Raw genomic sequence first — 27064 nt, forward strand, 5'->3', positions numbered from 1 at the left:
TCACTTTCCTCAAGAGGCTTTTGAGTTCCTCCTCACTTTCTGCCATAAGGGTGGTGTCATCTGCATATCTGAGGTGATTGATATTTCTCCCAGCAATCTTGATTCCAGCTGTGCTTCTTCCAGCCCAGCTGTTCCTCATGATGTACTCTGCATAGAAGTTAAATAAGCTGGGTGACAATAGACATATTGATATAAGATGATTGTGGGATACTGGCTTGCTATTTGCACTAACCAGTTTCCCTTCCTCCCTCCCTCCCTTTTTTCTTCCTCTCTTCCTCTTTCTTTTCCGTCCTTCCTCCCCACCTCCATTCTTCATCCCTTCCTTTTGTATTTCCCTCTTTCTCTTTCACACCCTCTCCTCTTTCTGTTTCTTCAGTATAAGTAGAATAGCTGAAGCCATGACACTGACTGAGGTCACTTAGGGAGAATGACTATGATTGAAGAAGGTAATTAAGGGCAACCTATGTTTAGAAGAGGAACAGTCAGTAAGGGACAGGGAAAAACTGATCAAAAAAGTAGAGAAGGAAACAGAAACATCAATAACATCGTGAAACTTAGAGTTTAAAAAATTTAACTTGTCAAACAACATTTTGGAGAGACTGAGAAGTAAGAGGATATTCATGTCATTGGTAAGAACATTGGGTACGTGTGAAAGATTTTAATTAATCTATTCATTTATTTATTTAATGATCATTTTCAAAGGTATTCTGTGTGCTTGCTTGGCACACAGTTATCAGTAATATATGTCACATTGTATGTCAACGTGAAAATCACCCAGTTGTGTCTAACTCTTTGTGACCGCATAGACTGGAGCCCATCAGGCCCCTCTGTCCATGGGATTCTCCAGGCAAGAATATTGAAGTGGGTTGCCATTGCAGTGAAATAAGGAGGTTTCTGCAGTAACAATAGTTTTGTTAGCAAAATAGTCCATTACGGGTAGGCCATTATAGTTACATTTAGATTTTACACTGCAATCCTCTTACTAAGAATGACATTTCTATTAAAGATGCATTTCATTATAGAGCTTCTAATATCATTATAGAGCCATATAATATCTGATACATAACCTATTTTTGATGAATCAAAGGCATGAAGTAAATGGGATTTAGTTCTATCAAAATGGGAATTTCTATCAAAATGCTTACCAAATTGCTGATTACTTGAAATGACAATTCTACAAAAAAATTCCCCCAGTCATCCTCACCACTCACCCATTATCAATATCAGTATCTACAATTCCTATAGAAAACAGGGTTTGCATAAGTAAGTTTTTTAATTCATCAACTAGAAACACAAATGTTCTTTCCACATTTTAACTATTGATTTCTAAAAACAAATGACACATCCAGTTGCAGACAGAAAGAAAGTCTGGTCCCAGATATAATCCTTCACTTTCAAATTTATGACCACGTAACTTTTAGACAAATGACAATTTATCCACGATTTCACAGTAGGTAAACTATAGTTTAGTTTATAATTAAATAATAATTATAATTATTAAATTATACCTATCTTGCAGAGTTTTGAATTAAGAAGAAATGAACTAATATGAAATAAACAGCTAAGAAAGAGTTTGACAACTTTAATTTTGATATAGTAATTATTACAGCAGTTATTTGAGCTTCCCTGGTGGCTCAGAAGGTAAAGAACCTGCCTACAGTGCGGGAGACACAGGTTTGATCCCTGGGTCAGGAATATCCCCTGCAGAAGGGAATGGCAACCCACTCCAGTATTCTTGCCTGGGAAATTCCATGGACAGAGGAGTTTCGTGAGCTACAGTTCATGCGGTTTCATGAAGAGTTGGACACCACTGAAAACTAGTACACAGAGCACACATAGTAATTATCAGGGCTTCCCATGGCTCAGTGGTAAAGAATCTGCCTGCAGGAGATGCAAGTTTGATCCTCAGGTCAGGAAGATCCTTTGGAGGAGGATATGGTAAGCCACTGGAATATTCTTGCCAGGAAAATTTTACGGACAAAAGAGCCTGGCAGGCTCCAATCCATGGGGTCACAAAGAGGCAGACACAACTGAAATGACTGAGCATGCACCGATAGTAACTATTAATAATAATTATAAATATAAGATAAAGTGTCCAGCAAAATACATAATACAATATTAGCTATTTACCAAGCTTAATCCTAAAACTATATTCATTGAAAAAGACTCCAGTTCTTAGCACCCCACCAGACATATAAAAATCTTAACCAATTTGATCCATACATAGTCCAAAAGTTGCTATTCTTGCCTTCTTGCTGAGGGAAAAAACCAAAAAGGTGCAATTCATGTTAATCAAATTGTCCCTAATGTAGAAAGTGACAGAACTGGAATGAGCATTGTGACCTTTGTAACTAGAATCCTGTGCAGCTGAACACTACGTGACCCAGCCCGTTTCTCCTTTAAAACTCCTCCTCACCACTCCCTCCATCTTTTCATCTAATTTGTCTTCTTATATGGTACATTTCCCATAAATTGTTACCAGGCATTCAGAAAAACCACTGATTTTCTGAAACCCCTTTAATATGCCTGCTCCCAAGATCAGTTACTTGGAAAGCCTCAGTTTCCAGTTTCCCTGGGGCCCTGTACTCTAAAATCCCTCTAGCAGTTTCAGTGATTTTTATTAGATTTATTAAGTTTTTTTTAAATCTCACAATCAAAATCTTTTCAACAACACTGAAATTTTTCTCCCTTTCTGACAGACACACTAAATATCTCTTTATTTCAAGGAAAGCAATCACTCTAAAAAGCGGATCCCATTGACAAGAAAATGGGAAAATATGAAATGATGACTTGTTGTGTTCAGTCGCTCAGTGATGTCTGACTCTTTGCGACCCCATGGACTGAAGCACACCAGACTTCCCTGCTCTTCACTATATCATGGAGTTTGCTGAAACTCATCTGCATTGAATCAGTGATACCATCCAACCATTTCATCCTCTGTCATCCCCTTCTCCTCCTGCCTTCAATCTTTCCCAGCATCAGGGTCTTTTCTAATGAGTCTACTCTTCACATCAGGTGGCCAAAGTATTGGCACTTCAGCTTCAGCCTCAGTCCTTCCAATGAATATTCAGGATTGATATCCTTTAGGATTGACTGGTTTGATCTCCCTGCAGTCCAAGGGACTGCCAAGAGTCTAATGATGACTAACCCCAGCCATTAGTGATGCAAATTTCAGACCTACATTATCTTTTTCTTACTTTTGACAGGAAAGAGAATGATATCAAATTAATCAAGTGATGGGCTATTATTCAGTTCAGTTCAGTTCAGTCGCTCAGTCATGTCCGACTCTCCGTGACCCCATGAATCACAGCACGCCAGGCCTCCCTGTCCATCACCAAATCCTGGAGTTCACTCAAACTCATGTCCACAGAGTCGGTGATGCCATCCAGCCATCTCATTCTTTGTCGTCCCCTTCTCCTCCCGCCCCCAACATTTCCTAGCATCAGAGTCTTTTACAGTGAGCCAACTCGTCACATGAGGTGACCAAAGATTTGCAGTTTCAGCTTTAGCATCAGTCCTTCCAATGAACACCCAGGATTGATCTCATTTAGAATGGACTGGTTGGATCTCCTTGCAGTCCAAGGGACTCTCAAGAGTCTTCTCCAACACCACAGTTCAAAAGCATCAGTTCTTCGGCGATCAGCTTTCTTCACAGTCCAACTCTCACATACATACATGACCACGGGAAAAACCATAGCCTTGACTAGATGGACCTTTGTTGGCAAAGTAATGTCTCTGCTTTTTAATATACTATCAAGGTTGGTCATAACTTTCCTTCCAAGGAGTAAGCGTCTTTTAATTTCCTGGCTGCAATCAGCATCCGCAGTAATTTTGGAGCCTAAAAAAATAAAGTCTGATACTGTTTCCACTGTTTTTCCATCTATTTCCCATGAAGTGATGGGACCAGATGCCATGATCTTCGTTTCCTGAATGTTGAGCTTCAAGCCAACCTTTTCACTCTCCTCTTTCACTTTCATCAAGAGGCTTTTGAGTTCCTCTTCACTTTCTGCCATAAGAGTGGTGTCATCTGCATATATGAGGTGATTGATATTTCTGCCAGCAATCTTGATTCCAGCTTGTGCTTCTTCCAGCCCAGCGTTCCTCATGATGTACTCTGCATATAAGTTAAATAAGCAAGGTGACAATATACAGCCTTGACGTACTCCTTTTCCTATTTGGAACCAGTCTGTTGTTTCATGTACAGTTCTGACTGTTGCTTCCTGACCTGCATACAGGTTTCTCAAGAGGCAGGTCAGGTGGTCTGGGATTCCCATCTCTTTCAGAATTTTCCACAGTTTATTGTGACCCACACAGTCAAAGGCTTTGGCATAGTCAATTAAGCAGAAATAGATGTTTTTCTGGTGCTTTCTCCATGATCCAGGGGATGTTGACAATTTGATCTCTGGTGCCTCTGCCTTTTCTAAAACCTGCTTCAACATCTGGGATTTCACAGATCACATATTGCTGAAGCCTGGCTTGGAGAATTTTGAGCATGACTTTACTAGCGTGTGAGATGAGTGCAATTGTGAGGTAGTTTGAGCATTCTTTGGCATTGCCTTTCTTTGGGATTGGAATGAACACTGACCTTTTCCAGTCCTGTGGCCACTGCTGAGTTTTCCAAATTTGCTGGCATATTGAGTGCAGCACTTTCACAGCATCATCTTTCCAGATTTGAAATAGCTCAACTGGAATTCCATCACCTCCACCAGCTTTGTTCGTAGTGATGCTCTCTAAGGCCCACTTGACTTCACATTCCAAGACGTCTGACTCTAGGTCAGTGATCACATTATCGTGACTATCTTGGTCGTGAAGATCTTTTTGTACAGTTCTTCTGTGCATTCTTGCCACCTCTTCTTAATATCTTCTGCTTCTTTTAGGTCCATACCATTTCTGTCCTTTATTGAGCCCATCTTTGCATGAAATGTTCCCTTGGAATCTCTAATTTTCTTGAAGAGATCTCTTGTTTTTCCCATTCTGTTGTTTTCCTCTATTTCTTTGCATTGATCGCTAAGGAAGGCTTTCTTATCTCTCCTTGCTATTCTTTGGAACTCTGCATTCAGATGCTTATATCTTTCCTTTTCTCCTTTGCTTTTTGCTTCTCTTCTTTTCACAGCTATTTGTAAGGCATCCTCAGACAGCCATTTTGCTTTTTTGCATTTCTTTTCCATGGGGATGGTCTTGGTCCCTGTCTCCTGTACAATGTCACGAACCTCCATCCAGAGTTCATCAGGCACTCTGTCTATCAGATCTAGTCCCTTAAATAGATTTCTCACTTCCACTGTATAATCATAAGGGATTTGATTGAGGTCATATCTGAATGGTCTAGTGGTTTTCCCTACTTTCTTCAATTTAAGTCTGAATTTGGCAATAAGGAGTTCATGATCTGAGCCACAGTCAGCTCCTGGTCTTGATTTTGCTAACTGTATAGAGCTTCTCCATCTTTGGCTGCAAAGAATATAATCAATCTGATTTCGGTGTTGACCATCTGGTGATGTCCATGTGTAGAGTCTTCTCTTGTGTTGTTGAACGAGAGTGTTTGCAATGACCAGTGCGTTCTCTTGACAAAACTCTATTAGCCTTTGCCCTGCTTCATTCCGTGCTCCAAGGCCAAATTTGCCTGCTATTCCAGGTGTTTCTTGACTTCCTACTTTTGCATTCCAGTCCCCTATAATGAAAAGGACATCTTTTTACGGTGTTAGTTCTAAAAGGTCTTGTAGGTCTTCATAGAACCGTTCAACTTCAGCTTCTTCAGTGTTACTGGTTGGGGCATAGGCCTGGATTACTGTAATATTGAATGGTTTGCCTTGGAAACGAACAGAAATCATTCTGTCATTTTTAAGATTACATCCAAGTACTGCATTTCGGACTCTTGTTGACCATGATGGCTACTCCATTTCTTCTAAGGGATTCCTTCCCACAGTAGTAGATATGATGGTCATCTGAGTTAAATTCACCCATTCCAGTCCATTTTAATTCACTGATTCCTAGAATGTCTATGTTCACTCTTGCCATCTCCTGTTTGACCACTTTCAATTTGCCTTGATTCATGGACCTAACATTCCAGGTTCCTATGCAATATTGCTCTTTACAGCATCGGACCTTGCTTCTATCACCAGTCACCTCCACAACTGGGTATTGGTTTTCCTTTTGCTCCATCCCTTCATTCCTTCTAGAGTTATTTCTCCACTGATCTCTAGTAGCATACTGGGCACCTACCGACCTGGGGAATTCCTCATTCAGTATCCTATCATATTGCCCTTTGATATTGTTCATGGGGTTCTCAAGGCAAGTATACTGAAGTGGTTTGCCATTCCCTTCTCCAGTGGACCACATTCGGCTGTGGTCCATGTGATCAGATCGACTAGTTTCCTGTGATTGATTCCCGGCCCCCAGCAGCGCAGACGCGAGAGACGCCGCCCCGGTGCAACCGACCATGCAAAGAGGCGTGGCCGTGAGGAGCTACCCCAGGCCTGAGGCCAGGGCCGGTGGCCGAGAGGAGCTACCCCACGTCCAATAGGCGGTGGCTGCATGGGCGCAGGAGGGCCGAGAGGAGCTACTCCATGTTCAAGGTCTGGAGGGGCGGCCTTGAGGAGATACCCCTCATCCAAGGTAAGGTGCAGCGGCCAAGGTAAGAGAAACCCAAATAAGACGGTAGGTATTGCGAGGGGGCATCAGAGGGCTATTATTATTTACTAGTTAATAAGTTCATTCTCTCTCAAACACTTGAAACTATTAGAGGTGATAATAATTCTACTAATGCTTTTCCCAGATGCTTTTTCTCTGAACTAGAATAATCTTGGAATATTTTAGAGATCTTAAATGCTAATGTAAACTTTCATTTATTTTGACAAAAAGGAAATGAAGAAGTAATTTTTCTTTATAGTTTAGCATCTGTATTTCAATAATTTTCCTTGTTGCTTCTTTTGTTGGTAAAAAATCATGTTTAACAGTGAAATGACTCCGGCCTTATCCTTTAAGAAATCTAATTTTTTACTTGGGATTTTCAAATTCTAAATTCCTGCATTCAAATTTGGTAGGACTTATTTAAATTTACTAAACTTATTTTCTTGTTGATTTTCCCAGATATTTATTGATGTGTCTTCACTCTGTGGCCTGAAAACTGTCCACCATCCTGGGAGTATTGTTTGAGTGTACATATTTCTTTTAACATACATTAAGGCTAGTTCCTCATATTTTTTCTCACTCTAGCTCCCTCTATACTCAGTCAAATATTACCTTTACTTTTAACATGTAAGTTAAATTTGAATAAAATGGTTGTATAGACAAAGGACTTGTAAACACTATGTTCAGGAGAATGGAATGATGTTAGAATTCTGGGCTGGACCTCAATTTCTAGAACACAGTGTATAGAGAATACCACATATATTGATTTACAGTCGCACCATCTTTCTTTCCTTTCATTCTTTGTGCATCTATTTTTTTCTTTTGCTATGAAGAGTTGCTAAATATATAGCCTAGTCCATTAACACACATATAACTCAGTAGCTAATATTAATTAAAAATCTATAGTTATAAGGAGAAGAGGCTGTAAAACAAGAGTTTATCACCACACAACTTTGAAAAGTACCTTTGCCTGAGATGAAGATGCTCAAGCGGAAATTAGACTCCAGAGACAGTTAATCTAATTTGGAGCAAGACTAACTCTGAATTATAAATAGTAAGTCAACCTTCAGAAGTTAAATGAATTTTAGATGTAAAGATCCCTTCACTATTAATTAGTTTATATTATGTTTCAAAATTGGTTTTAAAAATTTCCTGTCTTGGATAGGTTTCTGAAAAGTGCCCTAGGTAGGAATAAGTAATAGAATGAGTTCTGTATCCTTACAATGGATCATTCATCACTCAGAAATGACAATGAGTTTTTAAGGATATGCATTAGAGAATACATCTTAAATAACAGATTTCTTTCCTTGATCAAGGTAAAAATGCATTTTATCTTTGATAATGGTGTTGATATTTTCCATTGATTTATATTGATATTGTTATGAGAGGAAACCTGCTGTTTATGATATAAATTTTCATACAGTGGATTTGCTGTGCCCTGATGGCAAGAAGCATCCTGGACTGTAAAGTCAAGTGGACCTTAGGAAGCATCACTACAAACAAAGCCAATGTAGGTGATGGAATTCTAGTTGAGCTATTTCAAATCCTGAAAGATGATGCTGTGAAAGTGCTGCACTCAATATGTCAGCAAATTTGGAAAACTCAGCAGTGGCCACAGGACTGCAAAAAGTCAGTTTTCATTCCAATCCCCAAGAAAGGCAATGAAAGAATGCTCAAGCTACTGTACAATTGCACTCATCTCACACACTAGTAAAGTAATGGTCAAAATTCTTCAAGCCAGGCTTCAGCAATATATGAACTGTGAAATTCCAGATGTTGAAGCTGGTTTTAGAAAAGGCAGAGGAACCAGAGATCAAATTGCCAACATCCACTGGATCATCGAAAAAGCAAGAGAGTTCCAGAAAAACATCTATATCTGCTTTATGGACTATGCCAAAGCCTTTGACTGTGTGGATCACAATAAACTGTGGAAAATTCTGAAAAAGATGGGAATACCAGACCACCTGACCTGCCTCTTGAGAAACCTGTATTCAGGTCAGGAAGCAACAGTTAGAACTGGTCATGGAACAACAGACTGGTTCCAAATAGGAAAAGGAGTATATCGAGGTTGTGTATTGTCACCCTGCTTATTTGACTTATAATGCAGAGTACATCATGAGGAACGCTGGGCTGGAGGAAGCACAAGCTGGAATCAAGATTGCTGGGAGAAATATCAATGACCTCAGATATGCAGATGATACCACCCTTATGGCAGAAACTGAAGAACTAAAGAGCCTCTTGATGAAAGCGAAAGAGGTGAGTGAAAAAGTTGGCTTAAAGCTCAACATTCTGAAAACTAAGATCATGGCATCCCATCCCATCACTTCATGGGAAATAGATGGGGAACCAGTGGAAACAGTGGCTGATTTTATTTTTCTGGGCTCCAAAATCACTGCAGATGGTGATTGCCGTCATGAAATTAAAAGACGCTTACTCCTTGGAAGGAAAGTTATGACCAACTTAGACAGAATATTAAAAAGCAGAGATATTACTTTGTCGACAAAGTCCGTCTAGTCAACGCTATGGTTTTTCCAGTGGTCATGTATGGATGTCAGAGTTGGACTATAAAGAAAGCTAAGTGCCCCGAAGAATTGATGCTTTTGAACTGTGGTGTTGGAGAAGACTCTTGAGAGTCCCTTGGACTGCAAGGAGATCCAACCAGTCTATCCTAAGGGAGATCAGTCTTGGGTGTTCATTGTTAAGACTGATTCTGAAGCTGAAACTCCACTACTTTGGCCACCTGATGCAAAGAGCTGACTCATTAGAAAAGACCCTGATGCTGGGAAAGATTGAGGGCAGGAGGAGAAGGGGACGACAGAGGATGAGATGGTTGGATGGCATCACCAACTCAATGGACATGAGTTTGGGTAAACTCTGGGAGTTGGTGATGGACAGGGAGGTCTGGTGTGCTGCGGTTCCTGGGGTTGTAAAGAGTTGGACGCAACTGATCGACTGACTGTACTGAACTGATCTTTTAAATGTATGTGATCTCAAGTTTTCGGAACTGTCCCTTGCCAAAATCCTTATAATATTTTTAAGCTATTGATTTGCTTTGGTTTTACGAGCTGCCCATTCTTTCTTCCAAGTAATGCTGCCTCATTCATTTAAAAAGTGCATGTACACCTGGGGTAGATTCATGTCAACGTATGGCAAAACCAATACAATAATGTAAAGTAAAAAAGAAAAAAATACAAAGTGCAGTCCTTGGACCAGTTGAATCAACATCACCTCAGAACTTGTTTGAAATGTTGGTTCTCAGGCCCCCCAGACTGGCTGAGTGAAAAGGTCTGGGGATGGGGTTTTCTGGGACTCTGATACATGCTCAATTTTTCCCAACTACTGCTCTTCTAAACTATGACTTTTCACTAGTTTGTGTATTTTTTTTACCTCTTCTACAGTATGGTAAAGTGCTGTGTCTTTTTTCAGAATAATATTTTAAAATATATGAAATAAAATGTATAGAGTACAAAAATAGGTATATTAAAATTTAGTTATCCAAATATTAAAGACAAATTTGTGATACCAGAATACACGTTTCTTTATTAATAAATTTAAGAAGTCCCAAGGGCAATCTAGTAACTATCATAGTTTCAAAATACTGATGATCAAAATATTATTTCCTGATATCTGCAACAATCACAATGTGATATGACTGGATCTGTGATTTATATTGGTGACAAAGTCACAGATATCACTAATGCTATTTTGGTGTATGCCTACATTTCTAATTGAAGGAGATATCAAATTTCATCCAGCAGTTAACGAAAATAAACGTAGGAGTTTTCTGTGCATCTAAATTCATGTATCCCCTGAATTCTATCCACATACATTACCACAGGGGAATAGAAACCTTGCAAGATGTGTGATCTTTAGCCCATCTAAAATATGGTTACTTTTAAACTGATAAATATAATACATTGTAAAACAACATAGGAGACAGGATGTGAATCAAATGTGGTCTGAAAGTTATAGGATAGATTGTTCTCCCTCAGGTACCTTCTGACCTAACACCTGGGACAGTTAAATCAGTGCTGATTTGAGAGTTTACTGGAAATTACAACAGTACTACATGTTTTCCTGCCTAATCGTACAAGACCTTCATATTCATTATAGTTTACGATTACTTTTCACATGCTTTGCACGTCTTTACCTGTTACTTTATGTCTTAATTGACACCTCTGGATTCTTTAGAACCTTTTAGAAACAGTGAGGTTTTTGTCTTGTCACTGCTAGCTCACTTGAGGAAATGGATATTCAAAGATCACATAAACAGGTAAAGGTTACGGAGCACAGTTCAGGGTCGGTCGTGACTTCCACTTGTTCCACATTTCTGGTTCTGTGTTCTGACCTTACTGGGCATGGCTGTAGAGAGTCAAGCAGACAATGAGACCTGGTCTGGCCACCATTTGAGATCAGTTGAATGAAAAGAACAACAAAGTTTTCTTTCTATTTCAACCCCTGATGACTGACTGCTCCAAGAGGAAATAATCAGAGTATGAAAGGATGAATCTACTTTCATCATGAGATACAAAAGACAATAGACTGCCAGGAAAAAAAAAAAAAGTTCCTAATTTGTAGGTGAAACATTTTACAAAAGAATTTTTGCCAATTCCTTATTTTGGAAGCCAAGAGTTGGACATGACTGACAAACACATTCAACATATTTTAAAACCATGTCTTTGCCTTTCAGCTCTCTTATTTGAGATTCTTCTCCCAAACCCTGATTATCAAATGATAGTAAAAAGTCTTCTGAGGGGCTTTCTTGTAAAATATTTTTTTCTGTATTGTCTCTTTTTGTTATGAACAGTTTGATAACTATTTTCAGTATCAAATACTGACACTGATTTCTAGTCAATTTTATATTTTGGAAACAGTATGAGATTGATAAAGGTTTACTAAGGCTCAATTTTATTAATCAGCTGAGGATCACATTTGCCTTACTGATTCAAATATATTTCTGAATAGACAAGGGAAGAGAGACCATTATTTGTTGAGTTCTTACTATGTACCAAACTCTTACAATATAGAGACAAGAGTCTAATATAGCAAATAAAGTAACACATGGAGGAGGAAATGACAACCCACTCCAGTATTCTTGCCTAGAGAATCCCATGGACAGAAGATTCTGGTGGGTTATAGTCCATGGGGTCACAAAAAGCCAGACACGGCTGGGTGACTAACACAATAACACTATCTGATTGGGCAGGTAGAGTAGAGGAAAAGAAAGTCTCTGCAGTTGTTACAGCTGTTCAGGGAGCCAGAGGTAGTGAGGAGGCATGAAACAAAGGGACTACCATGCAGAAATAACCTGTCAGCATCTTAGTGGGCTGTAAGTGTCTGCAAAGGATTTTTCAGTAGCAGGAATTCAATAAAGTATTTCGGCCTTGAAGTGTACTAAGTTTTTTCCATTAGCTTTAGTCAGGGGTATGGAAATGTCTACAGACAGATGCAGAAGGAAAGTTTAAGAAAGACAAAGAGCAGGGCAAATCTGTCGCACATGAAACAGAGCTGAGTGGATTTCTACAGCAGAGAGAGAGGGAAATCAGTCTTTTTTGTTCTTTCTATTTATCATGGATAGTATCTACATTTGGAGGTTGAACAAAAGCAGAGGGAGGAAAACTTGCAGTTTCTCTTCAGGTGGGAATGGGAAGATCCTTAGAAGGAAAAGGACTTCTGCTTAAGAACACTTGTCTCCAGAGAAAGAACAATGAACCACTCCTCTCCCCCAAACTCTGATGTTTAAGTCAATGTTTGGAAGACAGTAGATATTTATTATTATGTTAATACCAGGAAATAAAGAATTTTCAATGATCTTTAGAACAGCCATGAATCTGGGTTTAAAAATTTATCAGCTGAAGAAACATGACTTTTGTTGGAACCCTACTGCAATTCCATTTAGCAAGTCAAAGATTGTTAGTTACCTTCATTGGTGGCCCATGCTTCACAGGACCTGGAAGGTATATATGATCAATAGAGTTATTAGAATAACATGATTAAAACTATCTGTTTTCATGGTTATTGCCAAGAACTATTTTTATGACTGGTTTAAAATAATGGGAAAATGTAGGTTTAGGGTGCATAATAAGAGAATGAACTACATCTATGTGTAAAAAAGAAAAGAAAAAAACCCCCCAAAACAAGAAAAGTTCAACCATTTAATAGGTAGTTTTCAAATGGGGTCAGGGAAGGTTTAGAGTAGAAGTGAGTAAGGGAACATATAATTCATTATCCAAACTAAGAAGTGTTTATTCTAGGAAAATTACCAAGACTTTTCCCTAGTATCTGTGGAGCCTGAGGCAAGGGTACAAATTAAAGCCCATATACTTGACATATCCCAAGTTTATAAAGGAAGCCACACACTCTTAGATAACTTTTGGTATCTATCTTTACACATAAATACTCAAAACACCCAAGAAGATTCATTTCAAATTTCAATTTCTCAGGATTCTTAGGACTCTTGGAGTTTTGTTCAGGAACATGCTGGTACAGGATGAACTGGCCCCCAGCCCCCAGAAGACCCTTTTTGGACCATCCCCAATTCCTTCCTACACTGACAGGCCTCTTCTGTGGGTTTAGGTGCTCATTTCAGCCTGCCCATTTGACTTCTGTTCATCAGCTTCTCAGTGTAAATACCCATTCTGTGACCACACCTTGAGACTAGGGATAGGCACAGAAGAGGCCAGATCCATCATCTGAAAGGAGAATCCAGCCAAATGACTTGTGCAGTCCCTGGGTGTGAGCATACACCACAGGGGCAGGAAGCTCTGCGGTCCCAGTGTTCTCAGGATGATTAGAATGGGAGGTTTAAGCTTTAGGTGGATATGTTTCCTTGGCTTAGATAACTCCTCAACTCATGAAATGTGAAGTCAGAGTTAGAGTCTCTAAACTGCCAGGAGAAGAACACAGCTCTTTTCTCATGGATCTGAGGCCAGTACTGTAAATTCTAAGCTGGAGTTGATGCCAGGACAATAATCAACAAACCTAGACTCGAGTAAACAAATGTATATAGTTACTTTAAATTTATGGAGCACACATTTGAGTGTAAACTGCAGCCTCAGAAACTGTCCTGGGTGTGCAGACCTGGAGAGGTGTATGTGTTTTTTGTTTGTTTGTTTTTATAGCAAGAGCTCTTTGTATATCCTTAGAGATGAAGAACATTCCTACACAGGTTTTTCATGACTAAGTAACTGAAAATAAGACTGATACAGCTGGATAAGCTTCCCGGACACAGAATATAAAGAGAAAAATGACTGGTTGCATTTATTACATGAATACAAAAAAATAAAAGTGTAAAGCAACCAAAATGAACCTTAAAGGAAAGAGAATTTTGAAGCTTGTGAGGAAACTGGTTGTCTCATGAAGAAGATCCAGAGGATAACCATCAATAACTGACTGGAAATAGACTTAAACAATGACAATTTTTGCAAAACTCATTTCAGAAAAGGGGACACTATATGATTTGTAGGAGGAATGCAACGTTAGTTTTGTTGTTATGTTTTGTTTGCTTTATTATGAGGTAATGTGTTATATACAGAGAACTTGAAATAATGGAGTGTTATGCATTGAATGTTTGTGTCCCTCCCAAATTCATATGTTGAAACACTAACCTCCAGTGGGGCTACATTTGGAGGTGGAGCCTCTAAGGAAGTGAAAAATTGAAAAAAAATGAAAATGTTAGTCCTCAATGGTATCCGACTCTCTAGAATCCCATGGATTGTAGCCCATCAGGCTTTTCTGTCCAAGGAGTTCTCCGGACAAGAAAGATGGAGTGGGTAGCCATCCCTTCCCTAGGGAAACTTTGCAACCCAGGGATCAAACACAGATCTCCTGCATTGCAGCCAGATACTTTACTGAATTAAGTTTAAATGAGATCATAAAGGTGGGGCCCTGAAGATTAGGATTAGTATCCCTATAAGAAGAGACAACAGGTAGCTCAGTCTTTCCACATACCCAAAGAAGAGGTCATATGACCACACAGCCAGATGGCAGCTGCCTACAATTTAAGAGAAGAGGCCTCAGGATGAAAGTTTAATCTTGGCACCTTGCTGGAATCTTGAAATTGGGCTTTCCATCCTCCAGAATTGTGAGAAATAAATTTCTGTTGAATAAACCACCCAAACCTATGGCATTTTTATTATGAAGTGAGTGAACTAAGACATGGAATAAACAATAAGAGACTGGGGATTATAGAAACTAATAGATGGAATATAATATATAGACTGAGATAAAATAAAGAAAACAAATGGTCAAAGGAAAGTAAAAAGTGTAACAGAAATTGAAATGGCAAAACTATGTAAGAAACACCTTAAAACAAAATTGTATGATGAAAATGTTTAGCTCTCAGAAGGCTGGAGAAATGCCTGCTAGCTGGGGTCTGAGAGAAGAAAACGTAGATAGAATTTAGAAACAATATAATATCCATTCAATATTGCTGAAAATGTAGGCTAAGGATATATGCAGAAGGTTAAGTACTCCTAGGTCATCCACAGGTGTAGTTCGGTGTCCATGATTCTATGAAATCACAACTTTAACTGTCATCACACCTTTTACCCCATGCAAAAATTAAAGAGGAGGATGGCTTTTTTTCTACAGACTTTTACACTTAACAGGTGATAGTTTCAATGTGTTTGCTGTTTTAAGGCCAAGAGAGCAAACATTACCAACTATGCCTGTTTCTTTTCCCGGTGGCACATTTCCAAAGAAGAGAAAATGAGAAAGGACAGGAATTAATGGTTCTCTGGGTGATGATGTCGTTCCACTCCCCATTCTTTTTTTCATTTATACATACATTCAGTTCAGTTGCTCAGTCATGTCCGACTCTTTGTGCCCTCATGGACTGAAGCACTCCAGACTTCTTGGTCCATCACCAACTCCCGGAGCGTACTCAAACTCATGTCCATCACATCGGTAATGCCATCCAAACATCTCATCCTCTGTCAGCCCCTTCTCCTCGTGCCTTCAATCTTTACCAGCATCAGGGTCATTTCCAATGAGTCGGTTCTTCGCATCAGGTGGTCAAAATATTGGAATTTCAGCATCAGTCCTTCTAATGATTATTCAGGACTGATTTTGTTTAGGATAGACTGGTTGGATCTCCCTGCAGTCCAAGGGACTCTCAAGAGTCTTCTCCACCATCACCATTCAAAATCATCAATTCTTCAGCACTCAGTTTTCTTTATAGCCCAGCTTTCACATCCATACACAACTACTGAAAAAACCATAACTTTGACTAGATGGACCTTTGTTGGTAAAGTAGTGTCTTTAGTTTTTAATATGCTATGTAGGTTGGGCATAGCTTTTCTTCCAAGGAGCAAGTGTCTTTTAATTTCATGGCTGCAGTCACCATCTGCAGTGACTTTGGAACCCCCCCAAAATAAACTGTCACTGTTTCCATTGTTTCTCCATCTGTTTGCCATGAAGTGATGGGACCAGATGCCATGATCTTAGTTTTCTAAATGTTGAGTGTTAAGCCAACATTTTCACTCTCCTCTTTCACTTTCATCAAGAGGCTCTTTAATTCCTCTTTGCTTTCTGCCATAAGGGTGGTGAGGTCTGCATATCTGAGGTCATTGATATTTCTCCCAGCAATCTTGACTCCAGCTTGTGCTTCATCCAGCCTGGCATTTCTCATGATGTACTCTGCATATAAGTTAAATAAGCAGGGTGACAACATACAGCCTTGATGTACTCCTTTACTGATTTGAAACTAGTCTGTTATTCCATGTCCAGTTCTTACTGTTGCTTCCTGACCTGCATACAGATTTCTCAAGAGGCAGGTCAGGTGATCTGGTATTCCCATCTCTTTAAGAGTTTTCCACAGTTGTGATCTGCACAGTTAAAAGCTTTGGCATAGTCAATAAAGCAGAAGTAGATGTTTTTCTGGAACTCTCTTGCTTTTTCGATGATCCAACAGATGTTGGCAATTTGATCTCTGGTTCCTCTGCCTTTTTAAAATCCAGCTTGAACATCTGGAAGTTCACGGCTCATGTACTGTTGAAGATTGGCTTGGAGAATTTTGAGCATTACTTTGCTAGCATGTGAGATGAGTGCAATTGTGCGGTAGTTTGAAACTTGTTTGGCATTGCCTTTCTTTGAGATTGGAATGAGAACTGACCTTTTCCAGTCCTGTGGCTACTGCTGAGTCTTCCGGATTTGCTGGAATATTGAGGGCAGCACTTTCACAGCATCATCTTTAAGATTTGAAATAGCTCAACTGGAATTCCATCATCTTCAAATGTATTTGATTGGAATACAATTGCTTTACAGTGTTGTGTTGGTGTCTGCCGCGCAGCAACATGAATCAAGCATAAGTATCCATGTATCCCCTCCCTCTTGGGTCTCCCTCCATCCCCACACCATCCCACCCCTCTAGGTAGTCACAGCGTACTAGAATGAGCTCCCTGTGCTATACCGAAACTTCCCACTAGAGATCTACTTTGCACATAGCAGTGCATATGTTTCAATGCTACAGTCTCAATTTGTCCCACCCTTTCCCTCCTCTACTATGTGCACAAGATACTTTCTGTCTGCATATCCATTTCCTCCCTGCAAATAGGTTAATCAGTATCATTTTTTCCTAGATTCCATATTTATGTGTTAATATAGAATATACTTTGGCCACCTCATGCGACAAGTTGACTCACTGGAAAAGACTCTGATGCTGGGAAAGGTTGGGGGCGAGGGGAGAAGGGGACAACAGAGAATGAGATGGCTGGATGGCATCACCGACTCGATGGACATGAGTTTGAGTGAACTCCGGGAGTTGGTGATGGACAGGGAGGCCTGGCGTGCTGTGATTCATGGGGTTGCGGAGAGTCGGACATGACTGAGCGACTGAACTGAACTGAACTGAGAGGATATTTATTTTTCTCTTTCTGATTTACTTCACTCTATTTAACAGGATCACCTGCCCTACTAGAACTGATTTGAATCTGTTCCTTTTAAAGACTAATACTCCATTGTATATATGTACCACAACTTCTTTATCCATTCACCTGTCGATGGACATCTAGATGTCTTCCATGAGAAGGCTATTGTAAATAAAGCTGCAATGAACATTGCACTCCCCATTCTGATTACTATTTATGCTTTAAAGCGTGCTCACATTTCCCCTCCTCCTAGTCTCTGTCCTCTCATCATGTACCATTACCACTGTTTTAATTATTGGGTTATATATCTGTCAGGGCTTATCTCCTAACCCCTGTTACTTAAAAATTTCATGACTATTTACTTTTACTCTAAAGTCAAACTTCTGTATCTGAGGTTTCTGTATATGCAGAATGGAAACCAACCTTGAATGGAAAAAGACTTCTAGAAAGTCCTAAAAAGCAAAACTTGAATTTGCCACCTACCTGGCAACTATTTACATAGCATTTACATTGTATTTACTATTTATGTAGTATTTACATTGTATTTGATATTAAAAGTAATCTAGACATGATTTTACATATATATAGTGTGTGTAGGTCGTATATAAATACTATGTTATTTTATGTAAGGGACTTGAGTGTCTGTAGGTTTTGGTATCAGCAGGGAGGAGGAGTGCCCTGGAACTGATCCTCCAATAATACTAAGGGTTGACTGTATATGAAATTTAGAATCAGGACATCTGGTTTCAAAATAAGTATCTACTATTTTTATTTGGATCATAAATACTTTATAATTTATTTAGGGGCCAAATGACATCTTTAAGATGTTTCTCCTATTCAAGAACGTGGTGTCTTTCCATGAACTGTTACCCTCTGTTGTGACCATTAGTAACATTCAAAATATATTTCACTTATTTCTTGTTTTATTTGTTCCTATATATTTTGTTTCTCTTGATGCCATAACAAATGGCATTTGCTCCTTTTCTCCCACTGAATCTTCTATCTGGTTCTTATACGTATTTACAAAAAATATAGATTGTGCACATTTACTTTGTGTGTTTCTACATTTCTGAATTCTCTTACTGCTTAGATTAGCATCCAGGTATGTCCATATCTATCATTAGAAAATTTTGATAGTATTCTGCACCCTTCTTTATTTTTTAACCTCTATTTTGTTTAGTTTTATCTTGCTTTGCATTGTCAAGTTACATTGGCTGTTTCATCTAACTGGATACAAAATAATGGTGGTGATATGCAAACATTTACATCCTGATCCCGACTCTAGAGACAAAGCTTCCAATATTTTTCTATTGACATGATAATCATTTGGAGGCATCTTTTGTCATGTAAATGAAGTGTCTGTATATAAATTCTTTATTTATTTTAAATTTTAAAGTTAAGTATGTAATTGAATTTTGTCAAATGCTTCTGCACTATCTTGAAGATAATTATTAGATTTTTTCTCCTTAATGCTATTAATATGGTGTATTAAGGTAGTAGATTTCTAAATATTGTTTCATTCTTGTGAATGTGTGTATGCTCTGTTGTCTTTGACTCTGTCTCATGGACTATAGCTTGCCAGGTTCCTCTGTCAATGGAATTTTCTAGGAAAGAATCCTGGAATGGGTTGCAGTCTTCTACTCCAGATTCATCCTTGTAGACAAAGATATTCTTCCATGTAGAAAAATAAATTTTAACAAATATTTCTGGGACAAAAAGCTGAAAAGTGAAAGTGTTAGTCAGTTAGTCACGTCTGACTCTTTGCAACACATGGATTTCAGTCCACTGGGTTCCTCTGTCCATGGAATTCTCCAGACAAGAATACTGGACTGGGTAGCCATTCCCTTCTTCAGGGGATCTTCCCAACTGAGGGATTGAACCTAAGTCTCCTGTACTGAAGGCAGATTCTTTACTATCTGAGCTGGGGAAGCCTGGCATAAATGGATAGCTACATGCAAAAGAATGGATTTGGTCTCTTATCTCACAGTGTTCTAAGTTTTGTCAATGGCAAACACACTTTTCTAACAATACAAGAGATGATTCTACACATGGACATCACTAAATGGTCAATACTGAAAATAGATTGATTACATTCTTTGCAACTGAAGATAGAGAAGCTCTATACAGTCAGCCAAAACAACACCTGGAGCTGACTGTGCCTCAGATCATCAGCCCTATTCAAAGTTCAGACTTGAAGAAAGTAGGGAAAACCACTAGGACTAAATCAAATCCCTTATGATTATACAGTGCTGTACTTAGCTGCTCAATCATGTCTGACTCTTTGCAACTTCATGGACTGTAGCCTTCCAGGCTCCTCTGTCCATAGGAATTCTCCCGGCAAGAATACTGGGGTGGGTTACCATGCCCTCCTCCAGGGGATCTTCCTAACCCAGGGATGGAACCCAGGTCTCCTTCATTGCAGGTGGATTCCTTACCATTTGAGCCACCTGGAAAGCACAAGAATACTGGAGTGGGTAGTCTATCCCTTCTCTAGTGGAGCTTCCCTATCCAGGAATTGAACCAGGTCTCATGCATTGCAGGCAGATTCTTTACCAGCTGAGCTTCCAGCGAAACCCATGATTATACAGTGGACATGATGAATAGCTTCAAGGGATTAGATCTGGTAGAAATTGCCTGAAGAACTATGAAAAGTGGTTGGTAATTTTATACTAAACATTAAAGCTAAAGGCAAAGGATAAAAGGAAAGATATACCTATCTGAATGCAGAGTCCCAAAGAATAGGAAGGAGAGATAAGAAAGCGTTCCTCAGTGATCAATGTAAAGAAATAGAGGAAAACAATAGAATGGGAAAGACTAGAGATTACTTCAAGAAAATTAGAGCTACCAAGGCAACATTTCATGCAAAGATGGGCACAATAAAGGACAGAAATGGTATGGATCTAACAGAAGCAGAAGATATTAAGAAGAGGCGTCAAGAATACACAGAAGAACTATACAAAAAAAGTTCTTCATGACCCAGATAACCATGATGGTGTGATCACTCATTTAGAGCCAGACATCCTGGAATCTGAAGTCAAGTGGGCCTTAGGAAGCATCACTATGAACAAAGCTAGTGGAGGTGATGGAATTCCGGCTGAACTATTTCAAATTCTAAAACATGATGCTGTTAAAGTGCTGCCCTCAATATGACAGCAAATTTGGAAAACTCAACAGTGGCCACAGGACTGAAAAAGGTCAGTTTTCATCCCAATCCAAAGAAGGGCAATTGTAAACAATGTTCTAGCTATTATATAACTGTGCTCATTTCATATGCTAGTACAGTTGTGCTCAAAATTCTTCATGCTAGGCTTCAGCAGTATATGAACCAAGAACTTCCATATGTACAAGCTAGGTTCAGAAAAGGCAGAGAAACCAGAAATCAAATTGCCAACATCCACTGGACATAGAAAAAGAAAGGGAATTCCAGAAAAACATCTACTTCTACTTCATTGACTATGCAAAAGTCTTTGACTCTGTGGATCACAACAAACTGTGGAAAATTTTTAAAGAAATGGAAGCACTAGACTACTTTACCTGTCTCCTGAGAAACCTTAATGCAGATCCAGAAATAATGGTTCAAACCTTACATGGAACAACTGACTGGGTTCAAAATTGGGATAGAAGTATGACAAGCTTATATATTGTCACCCTACTTATTTAACTTATAGGCAGAGTACATGGGAAATGCCAGACTGGATGAACCACAGGCTGGAATCAAGATTGCCAGGAAAAATATCAACAACCACAAATATGCAGATGATACCACTCTGATGTCAGAGAGTGAACACGAACTAAAGAGCCTCTTGATGAGGGTGAAAGAGGAGAATGAAAAACTGGCTTGAAACTCAACATTTAGAAAACTAAGATCATGGCATCCAGTACCATCACTTCATGGCAGATAGGAGAAAAGTGAATCTGTGGCAGATTTTCTTTTCTTGGGCTCCAAAACCACTGTCAATGTTGACTGCAGCCATGAAATTAAAAGATGCTTGCTCCTTGGAAGGAAATCTTTGATAAACTTAAACATTGTATTAAAAATCAGAGACATCACTTTGCCAACAAAGGTCCATCTAGTCAAAGCTATGGTTTCTTCCATTAGTCATGTATGTGGGAGTTGGACCATGAAGAAGGCTGAATACCAAAGAATTGATGCTTTCTAATTGCGATGTTGGAGAAGACTCTCGAGAGTCCACTGGACTGCAAGGACATCAAACCAGTAAATCCTAAAGGAAATCAATCTTGAATATTCATTGAAGGACTGATATCTGAAGCCCCCACACTTTGGCCACCTGATGGAAAGAGCAGACTCCTTGGTAAAGACCCTGATTCTGGGAAAGTTTGAGGTCAGGAGGGGAAAGGGGTGACAGAGGATGAGATGGTTAGATAGCATCATGGACTCAGTGGACATGAATTTGAGCAAAATCTGGAAGATAGCTGAGGACAGAGGAGCCAGACATGGTGCAGTCCATGGGGTCACATAGAGTCAGACACGACTTAGAGACTGAACAACAACTCACACGGTATACAAAAATTAACTCAAATGGACCAAGGACCTAAACATAAGAGCAAAAACTATAAATCCCTTTGAAGAAACTAAGTAGATCTTTATGATCTTCAACTTGGCAAAGGAATTTTAGATAAGAAAATGAAAGCCCAAGAACCAAAATAAGAAATAGATAAACTGAGATTATAGATTATAGACTTCTGTGTTATGAAGAGCACCATTTAAAAAGTGACAATATGACCCACAGAATGAGAGAAAAAGTTTGCAAATTATATATCTGATAGGGACCTGTATCTGCAATACATGAAGAACTCTTTCAATTCAATAATAAAAAGACAAAATTCCAATTTAAAATGGATAAAGTGTTTGAATAGATGTTTCTCCCCCCCAAAATATACAAATGGCCAATAAAAATATGAAACGGTGTTCAACATCATTAGCCATCAAATAAACGCAAATTAAAACCACAGGATACCATTTTACACTCTCTAGGATGAATAAAGTACAAAAGACAGATAATAACAAGTATTGGGAAGTAAGTGGAGAAAGAGGAACGCTCAAACATTACCAATGGGAATGTGAAATGATTCAGTTGATTTGGAAAGCAGTCTGATAGACCTCAGACACATTTAACATATGACCCAACATTTTTACTTCTGGAAATATAACCAAGTAAAATTTACACAAATATTTATAATAGCATTATTCATAATAGCCAAAAGATCAGAAAAACACAAATGTCCATCAACAGACAGATGGATAAACAAAATTTGGTAAATCCATACAATTTAATAATTCAGGCAAAGAAAGGAATGTAATGATGAGACAATTTAAAACATGATGAACCTGAAAAAATTACAGGTGAAAGAAGTCAGTCACAAAACACCATATTCCATATGATTCCATTCATGTGAAAGTCCAGAATAGGGAACACTACTGAGAAAGAAAGTAGGTTAGTGTTCCTAGGGCTGGGGTGACAGCAGGGACGGGATGATAGAGGTGATGGCAAAACAGGTGGTTAACTCCTGAGCTAATGAAAATGCACTAAAATTGACTGTGGTGACAACACTAATATAATACACTAAAAACAACTTGAGTGAACTGTATACTTAAATAGTTCTTTTCCTTTCTATTATTCAATACGAAACTATTACAATGGAACATAATGGAGAAAGGAGACAAATCTCTGCCTTTTCTTATCCCTGGGCATCTTTCCCATTCTTTCAGTCTAAGAAGGAATTTGCATACATTGTAGTTTATTTAGAATTTTCTAGCTTACAAAACAAATTGCTTTATAGAATGACTTACAGGATTATGGAAGACTTCAAAGAGGGTGATTGAGATATACTCATCAATTTTCATTGGTTGCTATAAAGAATTAAAAATCATTATAATTTAGATTATTCAGCACTCCAATAAACATGAGTGAAAATCAACTTTAGTTCATAACTTTAATATTTTCATACAATCAAAATATAGAGATATACGTTAAGTAGGCATAACATGAGTTAATTGAACAGAATATCTTGTGTTTTAGAAATAAAAGAAATGATAGTTTTTATTAGCATATTGAAACCAAGTGAAAATTAAAATAAGTTCACATTGTAAAAAAGTTATCAAGCAATAAATACAGCAGTGCAGCTACCACTATTTCTATGTACACTGGATTACATTAGAACAAACTCTAAATGCCAGAATACGTATTCTATGAATAAGCGCACTAAATAAATTTAGAATTTAAAAAAATGACAGACTAGAATTTTTTAAAAATTAAAATGACTTTTTTAAGTACTTGCAGAAAAGTAGCAGATTTACATTGTAAAAGTTAGAAATTCCTCAGTAAGCTTTTAGATACCAAAGCAGTTTGTTTTTTAAAAATTATATGTTTTACTTTTTCTTCATGAGTAAAATACAAAAGAGATCTTAATTATTAGTACTTCAGCTTTAGAGAAGTCTAATATTTAAAAATATTACTTCCAAAAATATATGGGTACAAAACTAACACTCATTAATCATGGACTGTCTACGCTTAAAGGTGGTACAATAGATAAATCCTGGCCAAAAAGGAAATCTGATCTAAACTGAATATGATAAAAGCACAATAAAAATACTTGAAAGTTACAATGTATTTTTAATAAGATGTTTGCTGATAATTTGACATTTTCTATTGTCATTTATGATTGAGACTTGATTGTCTGGTAGAATGCTGAGACATATGAACAGTGCCAGCAAAGGATTTGAATCTGTGTCTTTGAAAAATAAATAGCTAAAAGTAAGTTTATTTAAAGGAATTATATAATTTATCATTAGAAAGTCCAGAACAGCCTGCATTCCTTTTTATGATAACTTGCTTTGAAATCAATAAATCTGAGAATAACAATACAGCTTTTACATGTGTATAGGTAAACCATAAATCTATTGATCAGGCCTTTTACTAAGTTAATTCTTATTAATTTAGATGATTTTCCTGGACAATTTCAGAGGGCTTCTGAATTTATCATTTATTTACAGCTTAAGAAAAAAACCTGTGATGACTAAGTCATTAGTCTAATCTATTTTAAGCAGATTGACACACCACAACAAAAAGAAAAATAATGAATTTGCCTGCCAAAATTGACTTATGAATTTCAGAAATTTCAGTGGAAAATGACATTAGGGAAAATAAATCCCATTTAAATATCACTTTAATTCATTAGTGAAGATTTCTTCCATCTTAATTTCATTATTCCATAAATGTTCCAACAAAAATTATTACTCACTGTTACGTTCAGGTCTTTCACTGGATTGTATCATCATATATACTAGCTCTATTAAAATATTAAAACATTGTATATGATATATATTTGTCTAGTTTTAAAAATAGCCTGGAGTATTTCCAAAACTATATATCCTCTTATAGTAAGTTAGAAAAGTAATAATTTTAATGGGATAAAAACCAAAAGAGTAACAAACAGGTATTTGTTACAGAAGTCATTTAAATTTTGGATTAGAATGAAAATTCATCGTCAAAATAAAAGGAAAAATATGTCAAACACACCTATTATTAAGATTTGAATCACCAAAGCAAATATATTCAATAAAACAATGGCCTTGACGGATTTTTAAATAAATATTTTATATCTTATCATAGATATTTCTCAAACTTCTGATGCTGACATCTGGTTGTCTTTAAAATATTTAACAAATATAGAATTCCAGATTCTATTTTATTATAAAATTAGCCCAGAGACAGTATCAGATATTAGCATGCTTGTTACATTAAGCATTTGTTTTAAAAATTATATAGATTGTATATATTTGAGGCTATAAACTAGAATGACAGAGTATTTACAAGCTCATTTTTCACAATTTTTTACAAACTTTTGAGGAAATAATAAACACTTCATTGATTTCCTTCATGTAAAATAATTGCTAATTTGTCTATATAGTAGAGATGGAAGGGGCAAGGTTTCTATTTACAGGTACATGGACAGGAATTCCTTCCCATTTGTGTAATAAGATAGGAAAGTAGTTGACAACATGTTTTGTAGTATCAACCAAGATGTCTCCCTAATGATACCAAAGCAGGATTACATGTCATCCATACTATTCATCAAGTCTCAAAAATGCATATGACAAAGGGTATAACTGTGATGAATCAGCAAATAAGTAGCCAACAGCAATTCTGCTCAATATTTTGCCTGGGGAGAAGACAGTAAGCAAAGAGGAATAATTAATTATCAGGTCCATTTAAAAAAATAAAAACAAAAGAGCTAGAACATTTTCTGCGTAAAAAAATCAACTGCACCAATGAACTTGGGAAAAAGATTTTAAAAACAAACGAAAGGTCATTTCCCCTCGAAATCTATAATCCCTCACTAGGCCTCTAGGCAACAGAAGTGGAACTGTGCCCACCGTGTCTGTGAACTTTTCCAACTGTTTGTGGATTCATGCAGTAGTGTGCGGGAGGTGGCTCAAACCAACCTACAGGGCTAGGATGTGCACATCTGTACCCAGTTCCACACACAGTGATGTTAAGTTGAGAGCTGGAAATCAGTCATGGTGGGAGTATTTACAACATAAAAACTGGCAAAAATCATAGATCAAGACAATCTTCCCCCATGGAGCTAGTGTGAAACATTTATCACCACACTACTGAATTCATGAGGGTTTTGTCACCTTCAAATAATTCATCTAATACTGAAGTCTTGTGGTTGTAAAGTCATGTGGATCCAAGTCCTTGAGTTAGGAGTGGCAAAAAGTAGTTCAGCAACACACCCTCTATTATCAATCATATAACTTTTCCGGTTTTATGACCACGTTTTCAGTATCGTGGATGCTTTTTCCATTTAAGTGTTCACTTAGACAGTCATGACTGTAACCTGTACCATCACTGATTGTTGAAACTGTGTAAGATGCACTACGGAGAGTATCTGAGTGCGAAAAGTTGTTTCCAAATTGGATTTTATATTGATTCCAGTTTCTTCTCAGAATTGCTTGAACCTATAAAACAGAAAGAAACAGAAAGAGCAAGAGCAGTTAATCAAATGAGGACGATAATATGTCTAACAGTACAATAAAATTAATTGTATACAAAGCTTTTCTTTAAAAAAAAATCACTGATATTAATGGGTAAATAATATTGCTTTCTTTTCTTAATTAAAATATGAAATTGAGTAAACCATCTTTATATTAGGAAATGATTATAGTTAGTTCGTTCTTTAGTACAGACTACAGAAAAATTCATATTTTACTTTCTATGCTCTTTGAAGCTAAAATGCACATGAATGTCTAGCTGTTAAGTACTTAATCTGCATTCTCACAAGCTGGCATGAGCAACATTTAGTTCTGCATCAACATTTTATTAAAAGAATGAGATAATTGGTGAAGAGAAAAGAGATAAAAGAAAAAGAAGTTAGGGATACAGGAAATATAATAAATCATCATCATCAACATCAGTAGCACTCACTTTTACTAAGTGATTACCATATGACAGATATGTAGCTTAATAGCTACATTCTGGGAGAAAAAATAAAGAAGAACAGAGTTTTTAATCCTCATGTAGCTTTCCACCCAGAGGGAAGAACAT

The 27064-nt window shown here is 37.7% G+C and overlaps 1 protein-coding gene across 3 annotated transcripts in view; it reads right to left on the reverse strand.

Moving 5' to 3' along the window:
• Window positions 1–23433: 23433 nt before the first annotated feature.
• Window positions 23434–27064, reverse strand: part of CALCRL (calcitonin receptor like receptor) — a 135772-nt gene continuing 132141 nt past the window's right edge. For all 3 annotated transcript variants that reach the window (XM_055397068.2, XM_088830756.1, XM_088830762.1), the window contains one exon: window positions 23434–26478. In XM_055397068.2, the coding sequence (XP_055253043.1) occupies window positions 26263–26478 (216 nt within the window). In that variant the 3' untranslated portion in view covers window positions 23434–26262. The remainder of the gene's footprint in view (window positions 26479–27064) is intronic.

The sequence above is a fragment of the Moschus berezovskii genome, chromosome 2 (genome assembly GCF_049115385.1).
Source record: "Moschus berezovskii isolate FMDL1 chromosome 2, NW_MosBer_1.0, whole genome shotgun sequence".
NCBI lineage: Eukaryota > Metazoa > Chordata > Mammalia > Artiodactyla > Moschidae > Moschus > Moschus berezovskii.